This window comes from Solanum dulcamara, chromosome 11, assembly GCF_947179165.1.
Source record: "Solanum dulcamara chromosome 11, daSolDulc1.2, whole genome shotgun sequence".
Lineage (NCBI taxonomy): Eukaryota > Viridiplantae > Streptophyta > Magnoliopsida > Solanales > Solanaceae > Solanum > Solanum dulcamara.
Window position 1 is genome coordinate 51,183,843 of NC_077247.1, and position 15,384 is coordinate 51,199,226.

Sequence of the window (15,384 nt, forward strand, 5' to 3'; positions counted from 1 at the left end):
CGTTATTCTTCTCTATTCATAGGCGTAGTAGTGCATTACGATCTCTTGCGCTGTGAATTCTGATTTCTGTTATTTATGTTATTATTTATTACTTTCTATGCTTTGATTACTCTATTGAACCTGTGACGCTATCATTATTTATTTAATCGTTATTTGTTATTTGTATTTATTTGTTATCTATTCGTTATTTGTTTGTTGTTTTTCTCATAAAGCTTTTAATTTCCTATTCTTATCTAACATTTTTTTTATGCATTTATGCTTTTACTGAGCCGAGGGTCTCCAGGAAACAGCCGTCCTACCTTGGTAGGAGTAAGGTCTGCGTACATTCTACCCTCCCCAGACCCCATGTTGTGGGATTTCACTGGGTTGTTGTTGTTGTTGATCAAGTACTCCATAGTTAAGTTGATAATAAATTCTCTTTATTTTTGTGTGTGTGTGTTGTCTGCTTGTCTGTTGAACTACAGTCTGCGGATTGTCCTTCCTTCCTCGGCCTTGACAAGAAAACACTGAAATGATACATGTATCCATCACTTCCACTCCCCACCCAAAAAAAATGTAAAAAAAAGGCTGCCAAATTCCTATATAAAACACTTGTTCCCCTCTACCAAAATAAACCAAGAATCCAAAAGACAAAGAGAGAAGCCAAAAAAAAAAAAAAAAGAGAGACTTTACCTTCTAGTTTTGCTTAGTTTTCTGCCAATGATTCATATCTCTTTCTTCATTTTCTTCCTCTTTAGTGAAACTCTTATACCTCCTTTACTCACATGTCCACTGAATTTGAGAAACAAAAAAGAGAACCCCTACTAGTTGATTGCCAAAAAACTAACCTTAACTTTCCTTTTTACACTATATAGTCTCTTTTAGCTCCAAACTTGAAGGCATAATTGAAATCCCTTTTAGCATTAGCAGTCTAAAAATGGAAGCTTTTCATCATGCCCCTATTAGCTTTCACTTTCCCTATGCTTTTCCTATCCCAACACCAACACCAACAACCAATTTTCTTGGAACTCCAAATTCATCATCAATTAATGGAATTATTAACACTTGGATGGATAGTAGAATTTGGAGTAGACTTCCACATAGGCTTATTGATAGAATCATTGCTTTTCTTCCACCACCTGCTTTCTTTAGAGCTAGAGCTGTTTGTAAGAGATTTTATGGACTTATTTACTCTACTAATTTTCTTGAATTGTACCTACAAGTTTCCCCTAAGAGGAACTGGTTCATTTTCTTTAAGCAAAAAATCCCAAGAAACAACATTTACAAGAACATGATGAATAGTAGTACTAATAATGTTGGAAGTTGTGTTGAAGGGTACTTGTTTGATCCTGATAATCTTTCTTGGTATAGGCTTTCTTTTGGTTTAATCCCACAAGGGTTTTCTCCTGTTTCATCTTCTGGTGGATTAATTTGCTTTGTTTCTGATGAAGGTGGATCAAAAAACATTCTTTTGTGTAATCCACTTGTAGGATCCATAATTCCCCTGCCTCCAACTTTAAGGCCTAGGCTTTTTCCTTGTATTGGTTTGACTATAACTAATTCATCTATTGATTTAGCTGTGGCTGGAGATGACTTGATTTCTCCTTATGCTGTCAAGAATCTAACAACAGAGTCATTTCACATTGATGGTAATGGATTTTACTCAATATGGGGTACAACTTCTTCACTTCCAAGATTATGCAGTTTTGAATCAGGCAAAATGGTGCATGTACAGGGGAGATTTTATTGCATGAATTTTAGCCCTTTTAGTGTGCTTTCTTATGACATAGGGACAAACAATTGGTGCAAAATTCAAGCCCCAATGCGACGATTTCTACGTTCACCCAGCCTTGTGGAAGGGAATGGTAAGCTTGTTTTAGTTGCAGCAGTTGAGAAGAGCAAACTGAATGTGCCAAGGAGTTTGAGGCTTTGGGCATTGCAAGATTGTGGGACAATGTGGTTGGAAATTGAGAGAATGCCACAACAATTGTATGTCCAATTTTCAGAATTGGAAAATGGACAAGGGTTTAATTGTGTTGGACATGGTGAATTTGTGGTCATAATGATCAAGAATAATTCAGGTAAGGCATTGTTGTTTGATTTTTCCAAGAAGAGGTGGATTTGGATTCCTCCATGTCCATTTGTTGGCAATAGTAATAATTTGGACTATGGTGGTGGTAGTAGTAGTAATAATTATTGTGGGGAATTTGGAGGGGGAGAGTTGCATGGATTTGGTTATGACCCTAGACTTGCTGCACCTATTGGGGCACTTCTTGATCAGTTGACATTACCCTTTCAGTCTTTCAACTGACAGTTAAACTGTTTTCAAGTGGGGTATCAGTAGTACTAGTACTATGAATAGTAGTAAGTTTAGTTTGGTGGTTAATTAATTATATTTTAGTGTTTAATTTTTATTAGCTAGTGTTTTTATATTACTAAGTGTTTAGTATGAAGTTTGTACTCTACTATTGTTAGCTTATTAATATGAGTTTTTACATTAATTTGTGCTTATATTCCTTATTACTGCTTTTGAAAACTACAAACTAGAAAACCCTAATATTTGAAACAACATGAACACTAAGATTTCTCTTTTTTTCCAGCCCTGGAGGAAACAGTAGTGATTTTTACACTACACAGCTACCTTACAAAATTTAATTCAATTTTTTGCAAATTTTAACCAGTGTACAATGTATAATGGATATATAATTAGTTTATTATACAATTGTTATATACTGAGTATACGGGTGAAATTTTCACTTTAGTTGGCTGGCTAAAATTTGTTAGGATCCCTAGTTTTGAACTGACTGATCCTAAATCATTTTTTGCCACGTGAAATACACTAACCTCATTTGCTATAAGAAAGTTAATTTCAAATTTATAAATGAAAAATAAGCTCTTGGTCGATTTTTAGTTCTTCTGTTCAAATAAGTGAGTTTGAATTTTGAAAAAGAAGTAAAACGTGTTCATTTCATATTTTTTAACAGTGAGAAAAAAAATCAACTACATGCAATTGCATGTTAAGAATAAAGTTGCATACACTCTATTGTTCCGAAACCCCTCTTGTAAACTTTCACCAGTATATTTTTGTTGTTATATACTGTAGTGAAAGAAAGGAAAATACTAATACTTTTGCATTTCACAAGGAAAAAACAGTTGTCTTTGTGAAAAGAAAAGAAAAAACAAGTTTTTGAGGATTTCTTTTTCTGTTGATTGATTCAGCTTGAAACGTAACTTTAGTTGTAAGCTAACTACAAAGCATAATACATAAACAAACACTTAAATTTGACCTCAACTGACAAGTGAAAAGTTAGAGATTTCACATAAATCAAGTTGTAACCAGAAGGGCATATCAAAGGAACAGGGAAAGAAACCACCTCTCAAAAAAAGAAATAGACTGATCAATCAATTACATCTCAATCCCAAACTAGTTGGGATTAGTCATATATGTATGAATTGTAATACGTAGTCTGCCCAACATGGCACGAAAAAAAAAGGATAAAGGAAACAAAAATTATAGCTTGTACAGCATAAATATTTTCTGCTTACAGCAAACTCACTCTGGACAAATCGGCTCGTGCTACACTGTTCTTGTTCCTTGTTCAAGACTCATCAGACAGCAGATGCTACTTGATTAGATTGCTTCCTTTTCTTGTTCTTCCTCCGATGAGTTTTCCCTTTCTTCTTTGAAGGCGCTTTAGATGGCTTTTGTTTTATGCTAACTTCTTCGTCAGAGGGGGCGTCACTCAAGGAACCCTCATCATCATCAGAACTGAGAATAAAATCCTCTACGATGTCTTCGTCAAAGGCAGTTTCATCTTGCAGATCCTTCCTTCTCTTCTTTTTCTTCTGTTTCTCCTCTGTAGACTCCTTATCCCTGCAAGGTGTCATATATTGGGAAAAATACATTCTTACACCAACAAAATAAAGATAGCTAGTTGATCCCAGTGTCAGGTATCAAGGGTTCTTTTCCTCTTGAGGAGGGGTTATAGGTGGTGAGAATAGGTAAGTGGTGAAGAAGAATGTGAACATACTTGGGAGTGCCTGCAGGTAGCCAAGAAGAACTGAAGACAGCATCTCCTTTGCTATCTTCACCATCATCATCTTCATCACTTTCAGTTATCTTACTCCCGAAAGCAGATGAGTCTTGGCCAACGAGTATACTGCAGATAGACAAGTTCATTACTTTATGATTAACAGAAAGATAATTTAAGATGAAAATCTATAAAAAAAAATAAGAGTACTGTGAAACCTGGATTCCTTCAACGAATCGTTTCTCTGTTGTGCTCTCTGTCGGAGACTGGCAACATATTTTGATAGAGGACTCACCCCTGCATTCTTATCATCCTAAGGATGAATATGAAGATAAGAATTGTTTCAAGGGAACCAAGTCATGAATGATGGTTTGTCACTATCAGCAAAAACTGAACATCATAAATCTCAACGACATTGCAAGCATAAAAGACAATACTTCAGCAAACTGTGATCTGAACAAGATGAAGCTATGGAGTGATCTTAGAACCACATATCTCTATATCACCTCAACTATTTCTATTCCTCAGAAGGATGCTTTGACAAGTTAACAAAGCTTTCAATGTGTTCCTTAAAGAAGAAACCAAGTGTAATTTGGTTGAAAATGAAAGGTAATTTAATGGAATTTTACTGGTAAATGGGCAAGACAAAACATCAGGATAAATTAAATCAACATTTTGCAAGAGTAGATGCTTCAAAGGTTACTTTTGCTAGAACTATAAGAGAACTTTGATGTTCAAACCTCAAGAAAAGATGTTGCCGCTTGGTCATTAGGCAGAAATGAAACTGTCATGCGCTTCTTATTTGTGTACTCCGAATTGGCTTCAATCTGTAGATTTACCAAGTCAACTTCAGGAACTTATAATAAAGGCTTCATTGAAGAAGAAACAATTCGTGCCAGCTAACAAATAGCCCATAATCGAGACTAAAGAAACTCATTTGCACTAAGAGAATTATGCAAAGTTATTAATGAGACATGTGACTTGAGAAAATAATCCAGTCATATCACCAAATAGAAGCAAGTACCCAACAAACATACCTCGCGAATAATTTGCTTTATTTCGCGACGGAATCTATCGACATTGGTGGACTTGCAGAAGTTGCGTAACCTAACAACAGGGACAGAAGAGAGCTCAAAAAAAGCAACTGAGTAGCTCCATTGAGTAAGATGCTCTGCAAGTTCCTCAACCACAGAAAACACACATGCTTCCTGAAATGCTCTCGTTTTCAACGTAAGCTTGCTAACCTGATACATCAAATATAGATTCAGACAGTTAAGACAAGTTCTTATAGAGCAGTACACTATTAAACTAAAGCAAATAAAGAGGCATTTCAAAAGTACCCTTAAAACAGTACGGAAATCTATGGCTTTTCCAACTCCCCCTGTTGGAGGCCTATGCAATTCTTTTATCTCCAACATGTCTAAGAGGAGTGAGGAAACAGGAACAAAAGAATTGGTGGATGCAGCAATTCTGTTGAGCATTTTGATGCATCGCAATCTAAGGGGAAAATAACGAGCAGTTGGAACCAAACGAGCTGCTCCAGAAATTATTTGTGTCAGAGGATAAGACAGGGGCCTAAATTCAGGTTCTGAACTGTATGCACAGACAGCTGCAGTCCACAACTCAAGACAATGTATATACTTCCACTGGTAAACCTTCAGAAATGATTCCTGAGAAGGGTTGAAAACGAAGAAACTGTGATTGTATCCCCTAAAAAGCAAATAAAACAATGAAAAAACATACAACATGTCACGCAAAATACTGAAGCAAAATGACACTCTGTCACTTTATAATCAACTCGACACTCTAAGCTACTTTGTCTCTTGAAAATCACAAATGGAGGCTAAAATGCATTTTCTCAACTCTTCAAAGCAGAATGCTCTACCAGAATTTAGTCAACTAAAAAGGAGAGGAAAAAAGTTGCTGCTTTCAAACAAAAAGATCAAATTCCTCCACTGCCAGAAGAGAGATTGGGAGCCATGGTTCAGCTAATAATTAACGAAATAGAACTGTACAACCTCCAAATCAAACAAAAAAAAGAATGAGCATATCAAACTCATTCATAACACTAATCCAAATATGACCACTAATGAAAATACACACCAACACCAGTTTTATGTGCTTCCATAGATGATTTGTTAACTTTCTAAAATGATTCCTGAGAAAGAGTTCACAAGGGAAGAACCATGATTTGCAACCACTAAAAGGCACATAGCCTTCAAAAGCGCACACCCACTCATGGAAAATACTGAAGCTATCTGATAACCTTTGAGCACATTATTTGATGTAAAAATGTACAACAAGGGTATGAAGCAACTTTGCGACTCAGAACATTATACGATGCAACTTTATACCCAAAAAAGGCAGTACAATGTTACCTCTAAACCACCTAGAAATTACAGAATAAGCTCACATTTTGATAGCCATAATCCAAAATAAATAAAAAAGCGACAAGTTAAGAGGCAAAGTACCTTGCCCTTAGTATTGTGTGCTTCCTTGGATGATTGGTTAGCCTTTTGAGACGGTTTCTAGGAAAGATTAGATAAAGGGAGAACAATAATTAGCAGCCACTGATGTTCAAAAAAAATATAATTAGCAGACACTAAAAGGCAAGGATAACTTTCAATAGGATAGGATACTACCAGTAATGCGAAATGCTGAAGCAACTTGATACTCTTTGAGCACCTTTTCTAATGTTAAAATGTGAATTAAGCTAACATGCATGTTGAAACTCTTAAACCAGAGTATTCTTCATCTAAAGTTATTAAAAAAGAGGAAAAGGAAACTGCTACACAAGATACCCTTTTAAGTTTTAATCCCAAAAGATTTATAGAATAAGCATATATCAGTGGTTGGTAACAAAAAAAATAGAGAGAAGACAAGTTATCAGAAACAAAATAACAAACCTTGGTCTTGGTACTACTATGCGCGTCTCGTAAGATCATTGCCAACTGCCGAATGAAAACAAAGGCATGCTGGTACGCATTGGGAAGATCCACCCTAAGGAGTTCAACGAAACAATTACCAAGAAATTGAATATGCTGCAGCTTTGACGCATTCATGAATTGGCAGTTCAATAAATAAGCTTTATACATCCCTCTAAAGCACTCGTCAATGCAATCAGAACCAAGCTGTATACACAGGTCCCTTAGAAACAAAAAAGAGACAACTGGTAGTGCACCTCCGCCTGTACCCCAGAAATGAAGAAGAACCTGAAAAGGCAAATTTTGCTTAAGCTCGTTTCTTTAGAAGTTTGAAGAATGCCTTATGCATTATAAAAGACCCTTGTGCCTCATGTATTCTGAAACACAGAAAAGTCTAAATCGAGAGTGCTTCGCAATTGTTTTTTTTAACTTAATTCTTATGGATCATAATTAACTACCAGCAAATAAACACAAATTTCTCAAGATTTCTTATTTACTTTTTTTTTTTTGTGGGGGGGGGGTAGTGGGTGGGTTGGGGAGGGGGTAAGGATAATCTAGAGCTATGTTTAGAATAGGATGCTTATAAAAGATACTTTTTTAATAATTTCAAGATACACATCAATGAATTAACTTTCTTTGTGATAGTAGGAAATAAGCAGTGTGTATAGTTTGAAGTGAACAAGGGCCAAATGCCATGTCATTCAACTGTCATATGTCAATTTCATAGTCCTGATAAAGAAAACACTTAAAGGACCCCTATGAGAAAATGAAGATAATTAGCTTTTGGTAATAGCTAAAGCCTCAAAATAGAAAATACACTTACCCACACACCTCTGCCCAAAGAGAGAGGGGGAGAGAGAGAGAGAGGATGAAACATGCAAATTTCTTGCCAATAAATTTATATTCTTGCAGAAGAAAACTGTTCTAGATTAATCATTCCTTTGTACATGAAAAGAGTTTATGTGAATTTGTAAGTATTAGATCACTCAATCCCATACCTTTATATATTTCCTTAAAAGAACTGGAAAAGCAGCCAAAAATACAGAAGAAAATCTGAGTCTTCTTAATGTAAATGATATCATTTCTGTATCAGTCATCTGATTAAGAACATGTAGGGCATTCCCAAGATATGATTTCACCAAGTGATTGTTGCTCTTCCATCGTTTGGTAGTAGACATATCCTTTATCATCTCCTTCTTCCCACCAGAAGTTGGTAACTTCAACAGGCCACGAAGAATTCCATCCATTTCTTTTAGAACAAATAACATGATCTTGTTGAACACAGTGCTAGACATAGTACTCCACTTTGACTTAGCATCTTCACCAGTATCATCGCCATAATGACAAGCTGTGCGGAAAGCTCTCATGAGAGACCTAATAGCCCCTGAACTCCTGTTTTCATGAATTGAACTACACCAAGAGTCCACCATTGCACTAGTGATGACATTTGTGGATGACTTGACCTCCTTTCCATCTGCATGAACAAGTTGTTCAGAGTCAAATTCATCAGCTTCATCATCTTCGATTTCGTCGCCACCCATTTCAGTCTCTTCATCGCCCTTCACAAAATTGGGATAAGATTCTACAAACATTTCACATACCATGAGAACAACGAAAAGGAAAGATATTGCAAAGACTTACATCAATATCCTCGTCATCAAACTCAAGGAGCTCCTTGTCATGCTCTTGCAAGAATTGATAGAACTCGGGATCCTACAGAAAAAAAAATGTGACATATGTTGGTTAAATAGATTATCAGTAGTCAGTACACAAAAATTATGGAATGAATATTTGCACCATACTACTCTTGCACTGACAATATCAAAATGTATAGCAGATTGGCTACGTTGCTCAGTGACGCAAGCAGGCTAAATATAGGAATGGTTATAGATGAATGACCTAAAATCTATAAGGAAATCTATCAAGCTACATCTTAGAATCATTTTATTGGTATTTGAAGCTGTCTCTGGTCTGAAATTGAATCTGGCCAAAAGCAATCATTTGCAAAAAATCCTGATAATAGCATTCTGGAGTTTCTGTTTGACAGCATTCTTGGATATTAAGTTGAGTCCTCTTCAACGACTTACTTGGGACTTTCCCTGGTGCTAGACTGAAAGACATAAGGATTTGGCAAGGAGTCCTTGTCAGGTGCAAGAAAGGATTAACTCCATGGAAGAAACAGTACTTTATCTCTCAGTGCAAGACTTGGATGGTATGCCTACCTACCCAATGTTCCTTCTCCCTGCCCCTGCTTATGTGGAGAAAAACATTACTCCCTCTGTCCCAACTTATGTGACTCTTTCATATTTAGTCAATCACAAAAAGAATGACACAATTCTATAATGAGTAACAATATAACTTTAAAATATGCATTTTTCCCTTAATGAGATGATTTATAGTGACACTGAAATCTATGACTTAGTTTAGACTACAAGTTTTAAAAATCTTTCTTATGCCTAGTCAAACACCTTCACATAAATTGGGACAAATGAAGTAATAAACAGAGATGTAATTTTCTCTGGGAAGGAAATTCTGTCCATAGAGTTCCACCTGCTCATGACAAAAAGTGGTGATCAATAAGCAAGACGGAGGTCCGGGTGAAGAATATTAAGTTCCAGAGTAAAAGTTCACTGCTAAATGGTTCTGGAGATTAAATAACAATAGAGAAGGACTGTGACATGTTGCTCTACCAAATATAGGAAAAGGTCACTGGTAGAGTAGACATGTCGGAAAGCGGAGAACTCATAGACACGTCGACAAAAATCTCACCTTTTCTTGGAGTCTTTTCAATTGCTCCGCATGTCCTCCCACAGTTTGCTCTGAAGATGACTTGGGTATCATTTCATCTGTATTTTCTTCAACCCCAGAAGATTTTTTGCTCAATTTCTTTGATTCTGACATGCCCAACCAAAAAAATAATTATCATGAAACAGGATGTAAAATAAGAAACAAAAAAGGATGTAAAATAGGAAAGTGCGTTGAAAGAAAAGAGTGGGGGAAAAAAGCACCTTTGTTCTTCCTCCCCATTGATTGAAATTTATGAGCTTCTAAAACCCTATGATTTGCTCCAGGGTTTAGTATTCTGAAGATTTTAGCTCCATTGATAAAGCTGGATAGATGAAGATATTGGGATTGGGCCTACTGGACTCCTAATTATTTGGGTCAAAAAATAAAGAGCCCAATAGGTTATTTCAGCCCAAACAAATTGCTGATTCACGCAAGTGGCCCCTTTTGGGTCATTATTTAAATTTTGTCCATATTATTAAAAGTTGCCTAGATAGGACCTTGGGGGTTAGCAAAGTACTAATTTCTACAATTTTGTCCATACTAAACAGTTATTCCTACCTAGAACGACTAATGAAAGATCTCTGCCAACTAATCCCATTACTTTGTATTTTTCCTCCTATTTGTTGGTCAAACAGCAGAAAGATATTTAATGGTGAAAACCATTTGTATACAATCATACTACGATAACCTACAAAAATGGTCAATTGTATATTGATAGTGCCATATTAACCAAATGAGTTGACCATTTACAAAATGTCACTTTTTTAATTAATTATATCTATTAGTTTTAGTAAGTCATAAAATTTTCAATCAGTTTTGATTGGGGCTGTGTATAATTAAAGAAGATAACATATTTATTGTGGTTATTTAGCTACTTAGTAGCTAAAAAAAATATTTATCATGTTCATGTACTTAATTAGAACAAGTTATAATTCGAATGTGCAAATTTAAGAGATTGTGCATGTATTAGGCCTGTTTAGTTCTCAAATCAGATGATAGCCTTTGGCACTTTGTTATATATATACATGCACGAACATATATATAAATGTTGGAGCATGGCATTTTAATATTAAAGTGTATTGTTTTCGTGGATATAAATTGACAAGAATGTGGTCAATTATTTTTTGTGTAACTATTGTAACCACTAAGTCATGTTCTACCTTGTTATAACTTGTAACTTATGTCATCTCCAAGACATAATTCCTCCATTCATTTACATACATTATTATCCACTTTATTCATATTCAAGACAAGGAAGAATTCATTACATATAAATAGTGGTGTCTTTTCCTTCGTGAAGGGAATGCAAGAAAGATGAGAAGTATGGATAAATATTGTAGTGTGTAGTAAGTTTAGTGTAGTGAAAAAGATGGTTGAGACAAATAAATTATTCTAAGTCTTTAACTAATTCACTATACATTTGTGAAGGGAGTGCAAGAAAGATGAGAAGTATGGATATATATTGTAGTATGTAGTAAGGTCAGTGTAGTGAAAGAGAGAGTTGAGACAAATAAATAATTCTAAGTTTTTAACTAATTCACTATACAAGAGAGAGTAATTAGATGTTGAAGGAAGGTGTTTTATTTGTGAAGCTTTGGACTCTTCAACTAATCTGGGAGTTATTTGAGTTACACGACATTGTTGGACTGTTGTATCCTGGGGTAGGGGTGTACATAGGACGATTTGGTTTGTTTTTTCGTTAAAAAAATAACCGAACCAATTATATCGGTTTATTAAATTTATAAACCAAATCAAACCAATTTAATGTCGGTTTTTTTATTCAATTTTAGTTGGTTCTTTCGTTTTTCTCAATTTTTTGATTTTTTTACAATTACACCATGATTGAAAAATAGATCAAATTGAAGAGGTTGTGTCCCTTGATCGTGTGATTATATTGCTTAATGACATTTCAAAGACACTTGAATAAAAAAAAAAGATGTATAATGCCATCTTCAAGACATTGTCTTAGAAAAACCTATCAAAAATTCACGAAAAGATACACCACATGTTAACTTTTTTAGTCATATTATAAACCCAAATATGAAATAATATATGAAAACATTGAAAGTTATAAACTAATTTAAAAAATACTTACAAAGCGTATTATAATTAATATTATTTTTGTGTATAAAAAAAGTAAAATTATATATGTATTATGTCGGTTTGATTTGAATTTGGTTTGATTTTTTTCTATTAATACCAAACCAAACCAACAATGATCAATTTATTTTTTTAACGCCAAACCAAATCACAAGTCGATTTGACTTAATTCGCCAGTTTGGTTTGACTTGACGGTTTGGCTTGTACACCCTTGCCTGGAGGAGACAAGTCAAGAATATTATTATTAGATCAGTGTAGATTATACAGTAGTGAACTTGAATCTCCCTAAAAAAAACGAAATATCCGTATCTCAGCCTGAATATATTTTAATTTATTTTTATCATTTTATTTTTAACTGTAAATAATTATATTTGTGGTATATTGCACCAACAATATCTATTTCCCATCTTCTACCCGAATGAAAAAAGAATATACATACTATTCCCCACCTACTACCCAATGAGCTCACAAGTTTATTATTATATTTTTTTTATAGTGGACTAAGAATTTCAATTAAAAAAATAGTCCATTGAATAGAAAAAATTCCAACAATAAAAAAGGACAGGGGGCGGCTAGCTAGAAAACTATACTTTATATACTGACCACCTTATCTCAAATTACTTCAAGCCAAATCCCAAACAAAAATTTTAAAAAAGCAAAAGCAACCATGAAAAGAGCAAAGGTAGTGTTCATTTCAACACCAGCACTTGGTAACCTTGTTCCAATTATTGAATTTGCTAAACTCTTGACTCAAAAAAACAAAAATCTTTCAGCCACCATACTCTTAATTAACATCCATCAAAGACCACTTGTTCAATCCTATGTTGACTCTCTCACCAACACCAAGACCATCGAAAACGTCCATTTCCTCCCCCTCCCCACGGCAGATCCTCCGTCACTTGATCAATTTGAGGCCACTATAGGCTTCTTATCACTATTGATACAATATCACACGTTACAAGTCAAAGATGCACTTATTGACCTTATTTCAGACTCAGGATCGGGGCAAGTTGTTGGATTCTTTATTGACATGTTTTGTACATCCTTTATTGATGTTGCTAAGGAACTAAACATCCCATGTTATCTCTACTTTGCTTCCCCTGCTACTTTCTTGAGCTTCATGCTACATCTCCCAATTTTAGATGCTCAAGTTAGTAATAATATTGAGTTCAAAGATTCAGCCAATGATTTCAATATTCTTGGTTTTTCCAATCCTGTCCCTGTTAAATGTTTCCCTTCATTCATGCTAAAAAGACATATAGATGGTTACTCTTGGTTCCTACATCATGCAACAAGGTACAAAGAAGCCAAGGGTATTGTTGTCAACACATTTCAAGAACTTGAACCTTATTGCTTAAACTCATTGGTACATACTACTAGTGATGTTGTACCACCAGTTTATCCAATTGGACCAGTGGTGGACCATAATGGACCAGCTCAATGGCATCAAGATTCTTGGGGTCATGAAAATGTCATGAAATGGCTTGACAATCAAGAACCATCATCAGTAATTTTCTTGAGTTTTGGGAGTATGGGAAGTCTTAAAGATTCACAAGTGAAAGAAATAGCAAAAGGTTTGGAGAAAGCTGGACACCCTTTTTTATGGGCAATTAGAGAAGCACCAAAGGACAAAAGAGAACTTCCAAATGATTATACAAACTTAGAGAAAATATTACCTAGTGGGTTTTTAGAATCAACCAAAGGGAAAGGGCTAGTGTGTGGGTTGGTCCCACAAGTTACAATCTTGGCCCATAAGGCCATTGGAGGATTTGTGTCACATTGTGGTTGGAATTCAATTCTTGAAAGTTTATACTATGGGGTGTCAATTGGTACATGGCCTATATATGCAGAGCAACACTTGAATGCATTTGAGTTGGTGAAACAGTTGAATCTGGCTGTGGAAATCACAATGGATTACAGAGATGGCACCACATTAGTCTCATCAGAGCAAGTGGCAAATGGGGTTAAGAAATTAATGGATGGTGATGGTGAGGTGAGACAAAGGTTTAAGAAAATGAGTGAAAAATGCAAGGAAGTTTGGAAGGAAAATGGCTCATCTGCTAATTTTCTTGGACACTTGATTGATGAATTAATGGGAAGTTCAGATTTAATTTAGTATTATTTATCTAAGGAGTAGATGAAAATAATGTTTGTAGTAAATTAATTGTACTTTATAGTAATCCCTCTCTAATAATGTAATGTTTGGTTCAAAGGAAAAACAATTAAAGTTACAATTATGAAGTACGTCAATAAAATTTCAACTTTTCTAAAAGAGTGAGTAAATATGCATATGTTGATATTCTTTTCTCTTAATAAATTTATAAGATCGATCTCGGTTGGAGCTAGTAAGAACATTCTCGATAGATTTACCTATAAATAGTGTTTCTTTTTTTTTAAAAAAGATAAGCATTTTAAAAACATTTTTACGACATCAATTCAAGAATAAAAGAGCAGCGTTCTTAACTACTTCTTGTTTTGTGGCTTAACTCAGCAACAACAACAACATACCCAGTGAAATCCCACAAGCGGGATCTGGGAAGGGTAGGATGTACGCAGATCTTACCACTACCTCATGGAGGTAGAGAGGTTGTTTCCGAATGACCCTCGGCTCAAAAGTCACAGTTCCAAGTATGAGAGAAAAATAATATATATAACATAATGAAAAAAAAATGCAAAATTTACAAGAAAAGAACAATAACGATAGCAAAGTACTGCGATAATCAAAGGCAATAGCAACACAACTATAAAGACACGCCTAGACCTATGACCACCCTAAACCGACATACGGTAAGACATCATTATATCCCTACTAGCCTTCTACCCTAATCTGTGACCTCTACTCTTTTCTATCTAAGGTCATATCCTCGGTGATATAGAGTAGTGTCATATCTTGTCTAATCACCTCTCTCCAATACTTTTTCGGTCTACCCTACCCCTTCGCATAACCCATAAATCCAACCGCTCGCACCTCCTAACTAGGGCATCGACACCCCTCCTCTGCACATGCCCAAACCATCTCAGTCTCATTTCTCTCATCTTGTCGACTACAGATGCCACTCCCATCTACTCCCGAACAACCTTATTCTTGATCTTATCACTCCTAGTGTGTCCACACATCTATCACAACATCCACATCTCCTCAACATGCATCTTCTAAACATGAGAATTCTTTACTGGCCAGCACTCCACTCCATATAACAATGTTGTCTAACCACCATTCTATAAAGCTTACCTTTAAGTTTAGGTGGTACTTTCTTATCACACAGGACTCTAGAGGCTAGACTCTATTTCAACCATGCTGCCCCAATGCGGTGCGTGACATCATCATCGATGTCCCCACTACCCTGGATGATGGATCCAAGATATTTAAAGCTTTCTGTCTCGGGGATAGGTTGGGTGGCAAGCCTCACTTCCCTGCCCTCTTCATCCATCATAACACTAAATTTGCACTCCAACTATTCTATTTTGGTCCTGGTCAATCTGAACCTTTTGGACTCCAGCGTTTATCTCCAAACCTCCAATCTATCATTAACTCTGTCCCGAATGTTATTAATCAAAACTAT

General features: G+C 35.4%; 3 protein-coding genes across 3 annotated transcripts; 2 read left to right on the top strand and 1 right to left on the bottom strand.

Annotated features, from left to right (window-relative positions):
• Positions 1-652: 652 nt before the first annotated feature.
• Positions 653-2,384, top strand: LOC129874550 (protein UNUSUAL FLORAL ORGANS). Its single transcript, XM_055949848.1, has one exon. It carries the CDS (start codon positions 917-919, stop codon positions 2,288-2,290), a length of 1,374 nt encoding a protein of 457 aa, XP_055805823.1. The 5' UTR covers positions 653-916; the 3' UTR covers positions 2,291-2,384.
• Positions 2,385-3,332: 948 nt separating this feature from the next.
• On the bottom strand, positions 3,333-10,007 carry LOC129873783 (nucleolar complex-associated protein 2). The gene is made up of 12 exons (XM_055948958.1): positions 9,943-10,007; positions 9,704-9,828; positions 8,576-8,647; positions 7,933-8,493; positions 6,917-7,222; positions 6,482-6,538; positions 5,351-5,680; positions 5,048-5,254; positions 4,751-4,837; positions 4,229-4,323; positions 4,011-4,139; positions 3,333-3,853 (listed from the first exon to the last, which is right to left on the bottom strand). Exons 1-12 carry the CDS (start codon positions 9,959-9,961, stop codon positions 3,589-3,591), a joined length of 2,253 nt encoding a protein of 750 aa, XP_055804933.1. The 5' UTR covers positions 9,962-10,007; the 3' UTR covers positions 3,333-3,588.
• A 2,420-nt stretch (positions 10,008-12,427) lies between these two features.
• On the top strand, positions 12,428-14,087 carry LOC129873377 (UDP-glycosyltransferase 43-like). Its single transcript, XM_055948460.1, has one exon. It carries the CDS (start codon positions 12,489-12,491, stop codon positions 13,935-13,937), a length of 1,449 nt encoding a protein of 482 aa, XP_055804435.1. The 5' UTR covers positions 12,428-12,488; the 3' UTR covers positions 13,938-14,087.
• Positions 14,088-15,384: the final 1,297 nt, after the last annotated feature.

Bases quoted from the DNA above. Each gene is read 5' to 3' on its own strand.
- LOC129874550 (XM_055949848.1), top strand. From the start codon at position 917: ATGGAAGCTTTTCATCATGCCCCTATTAGCTTTCACTTTCCCTATGCT.
- LOC129873783 (XM_055948958.1), bottom strand. The intron at 7,223-7,932 runs GTATGGGATTGA...TTGCCTTTTCAG, and splicing joins TTTTAAGGAAATATATAAAG to GTTCTTCTTCATTTCTGGGG. The intron at 5,255-5,350 runs GTACTTTTGAAA...TTGATGTATCAG, and splicing joins ATTTCCGTACTGTTTTAAGG to GTTAGCAAGCTTACGTTGAA.
- LOC129873377 (XM_055948460.1), top strand. From the start codon at position 12,489: ATGAAAAGAGCAAAGGTAGTGTTCATTTCAACACCAGCACTTGGTAAC.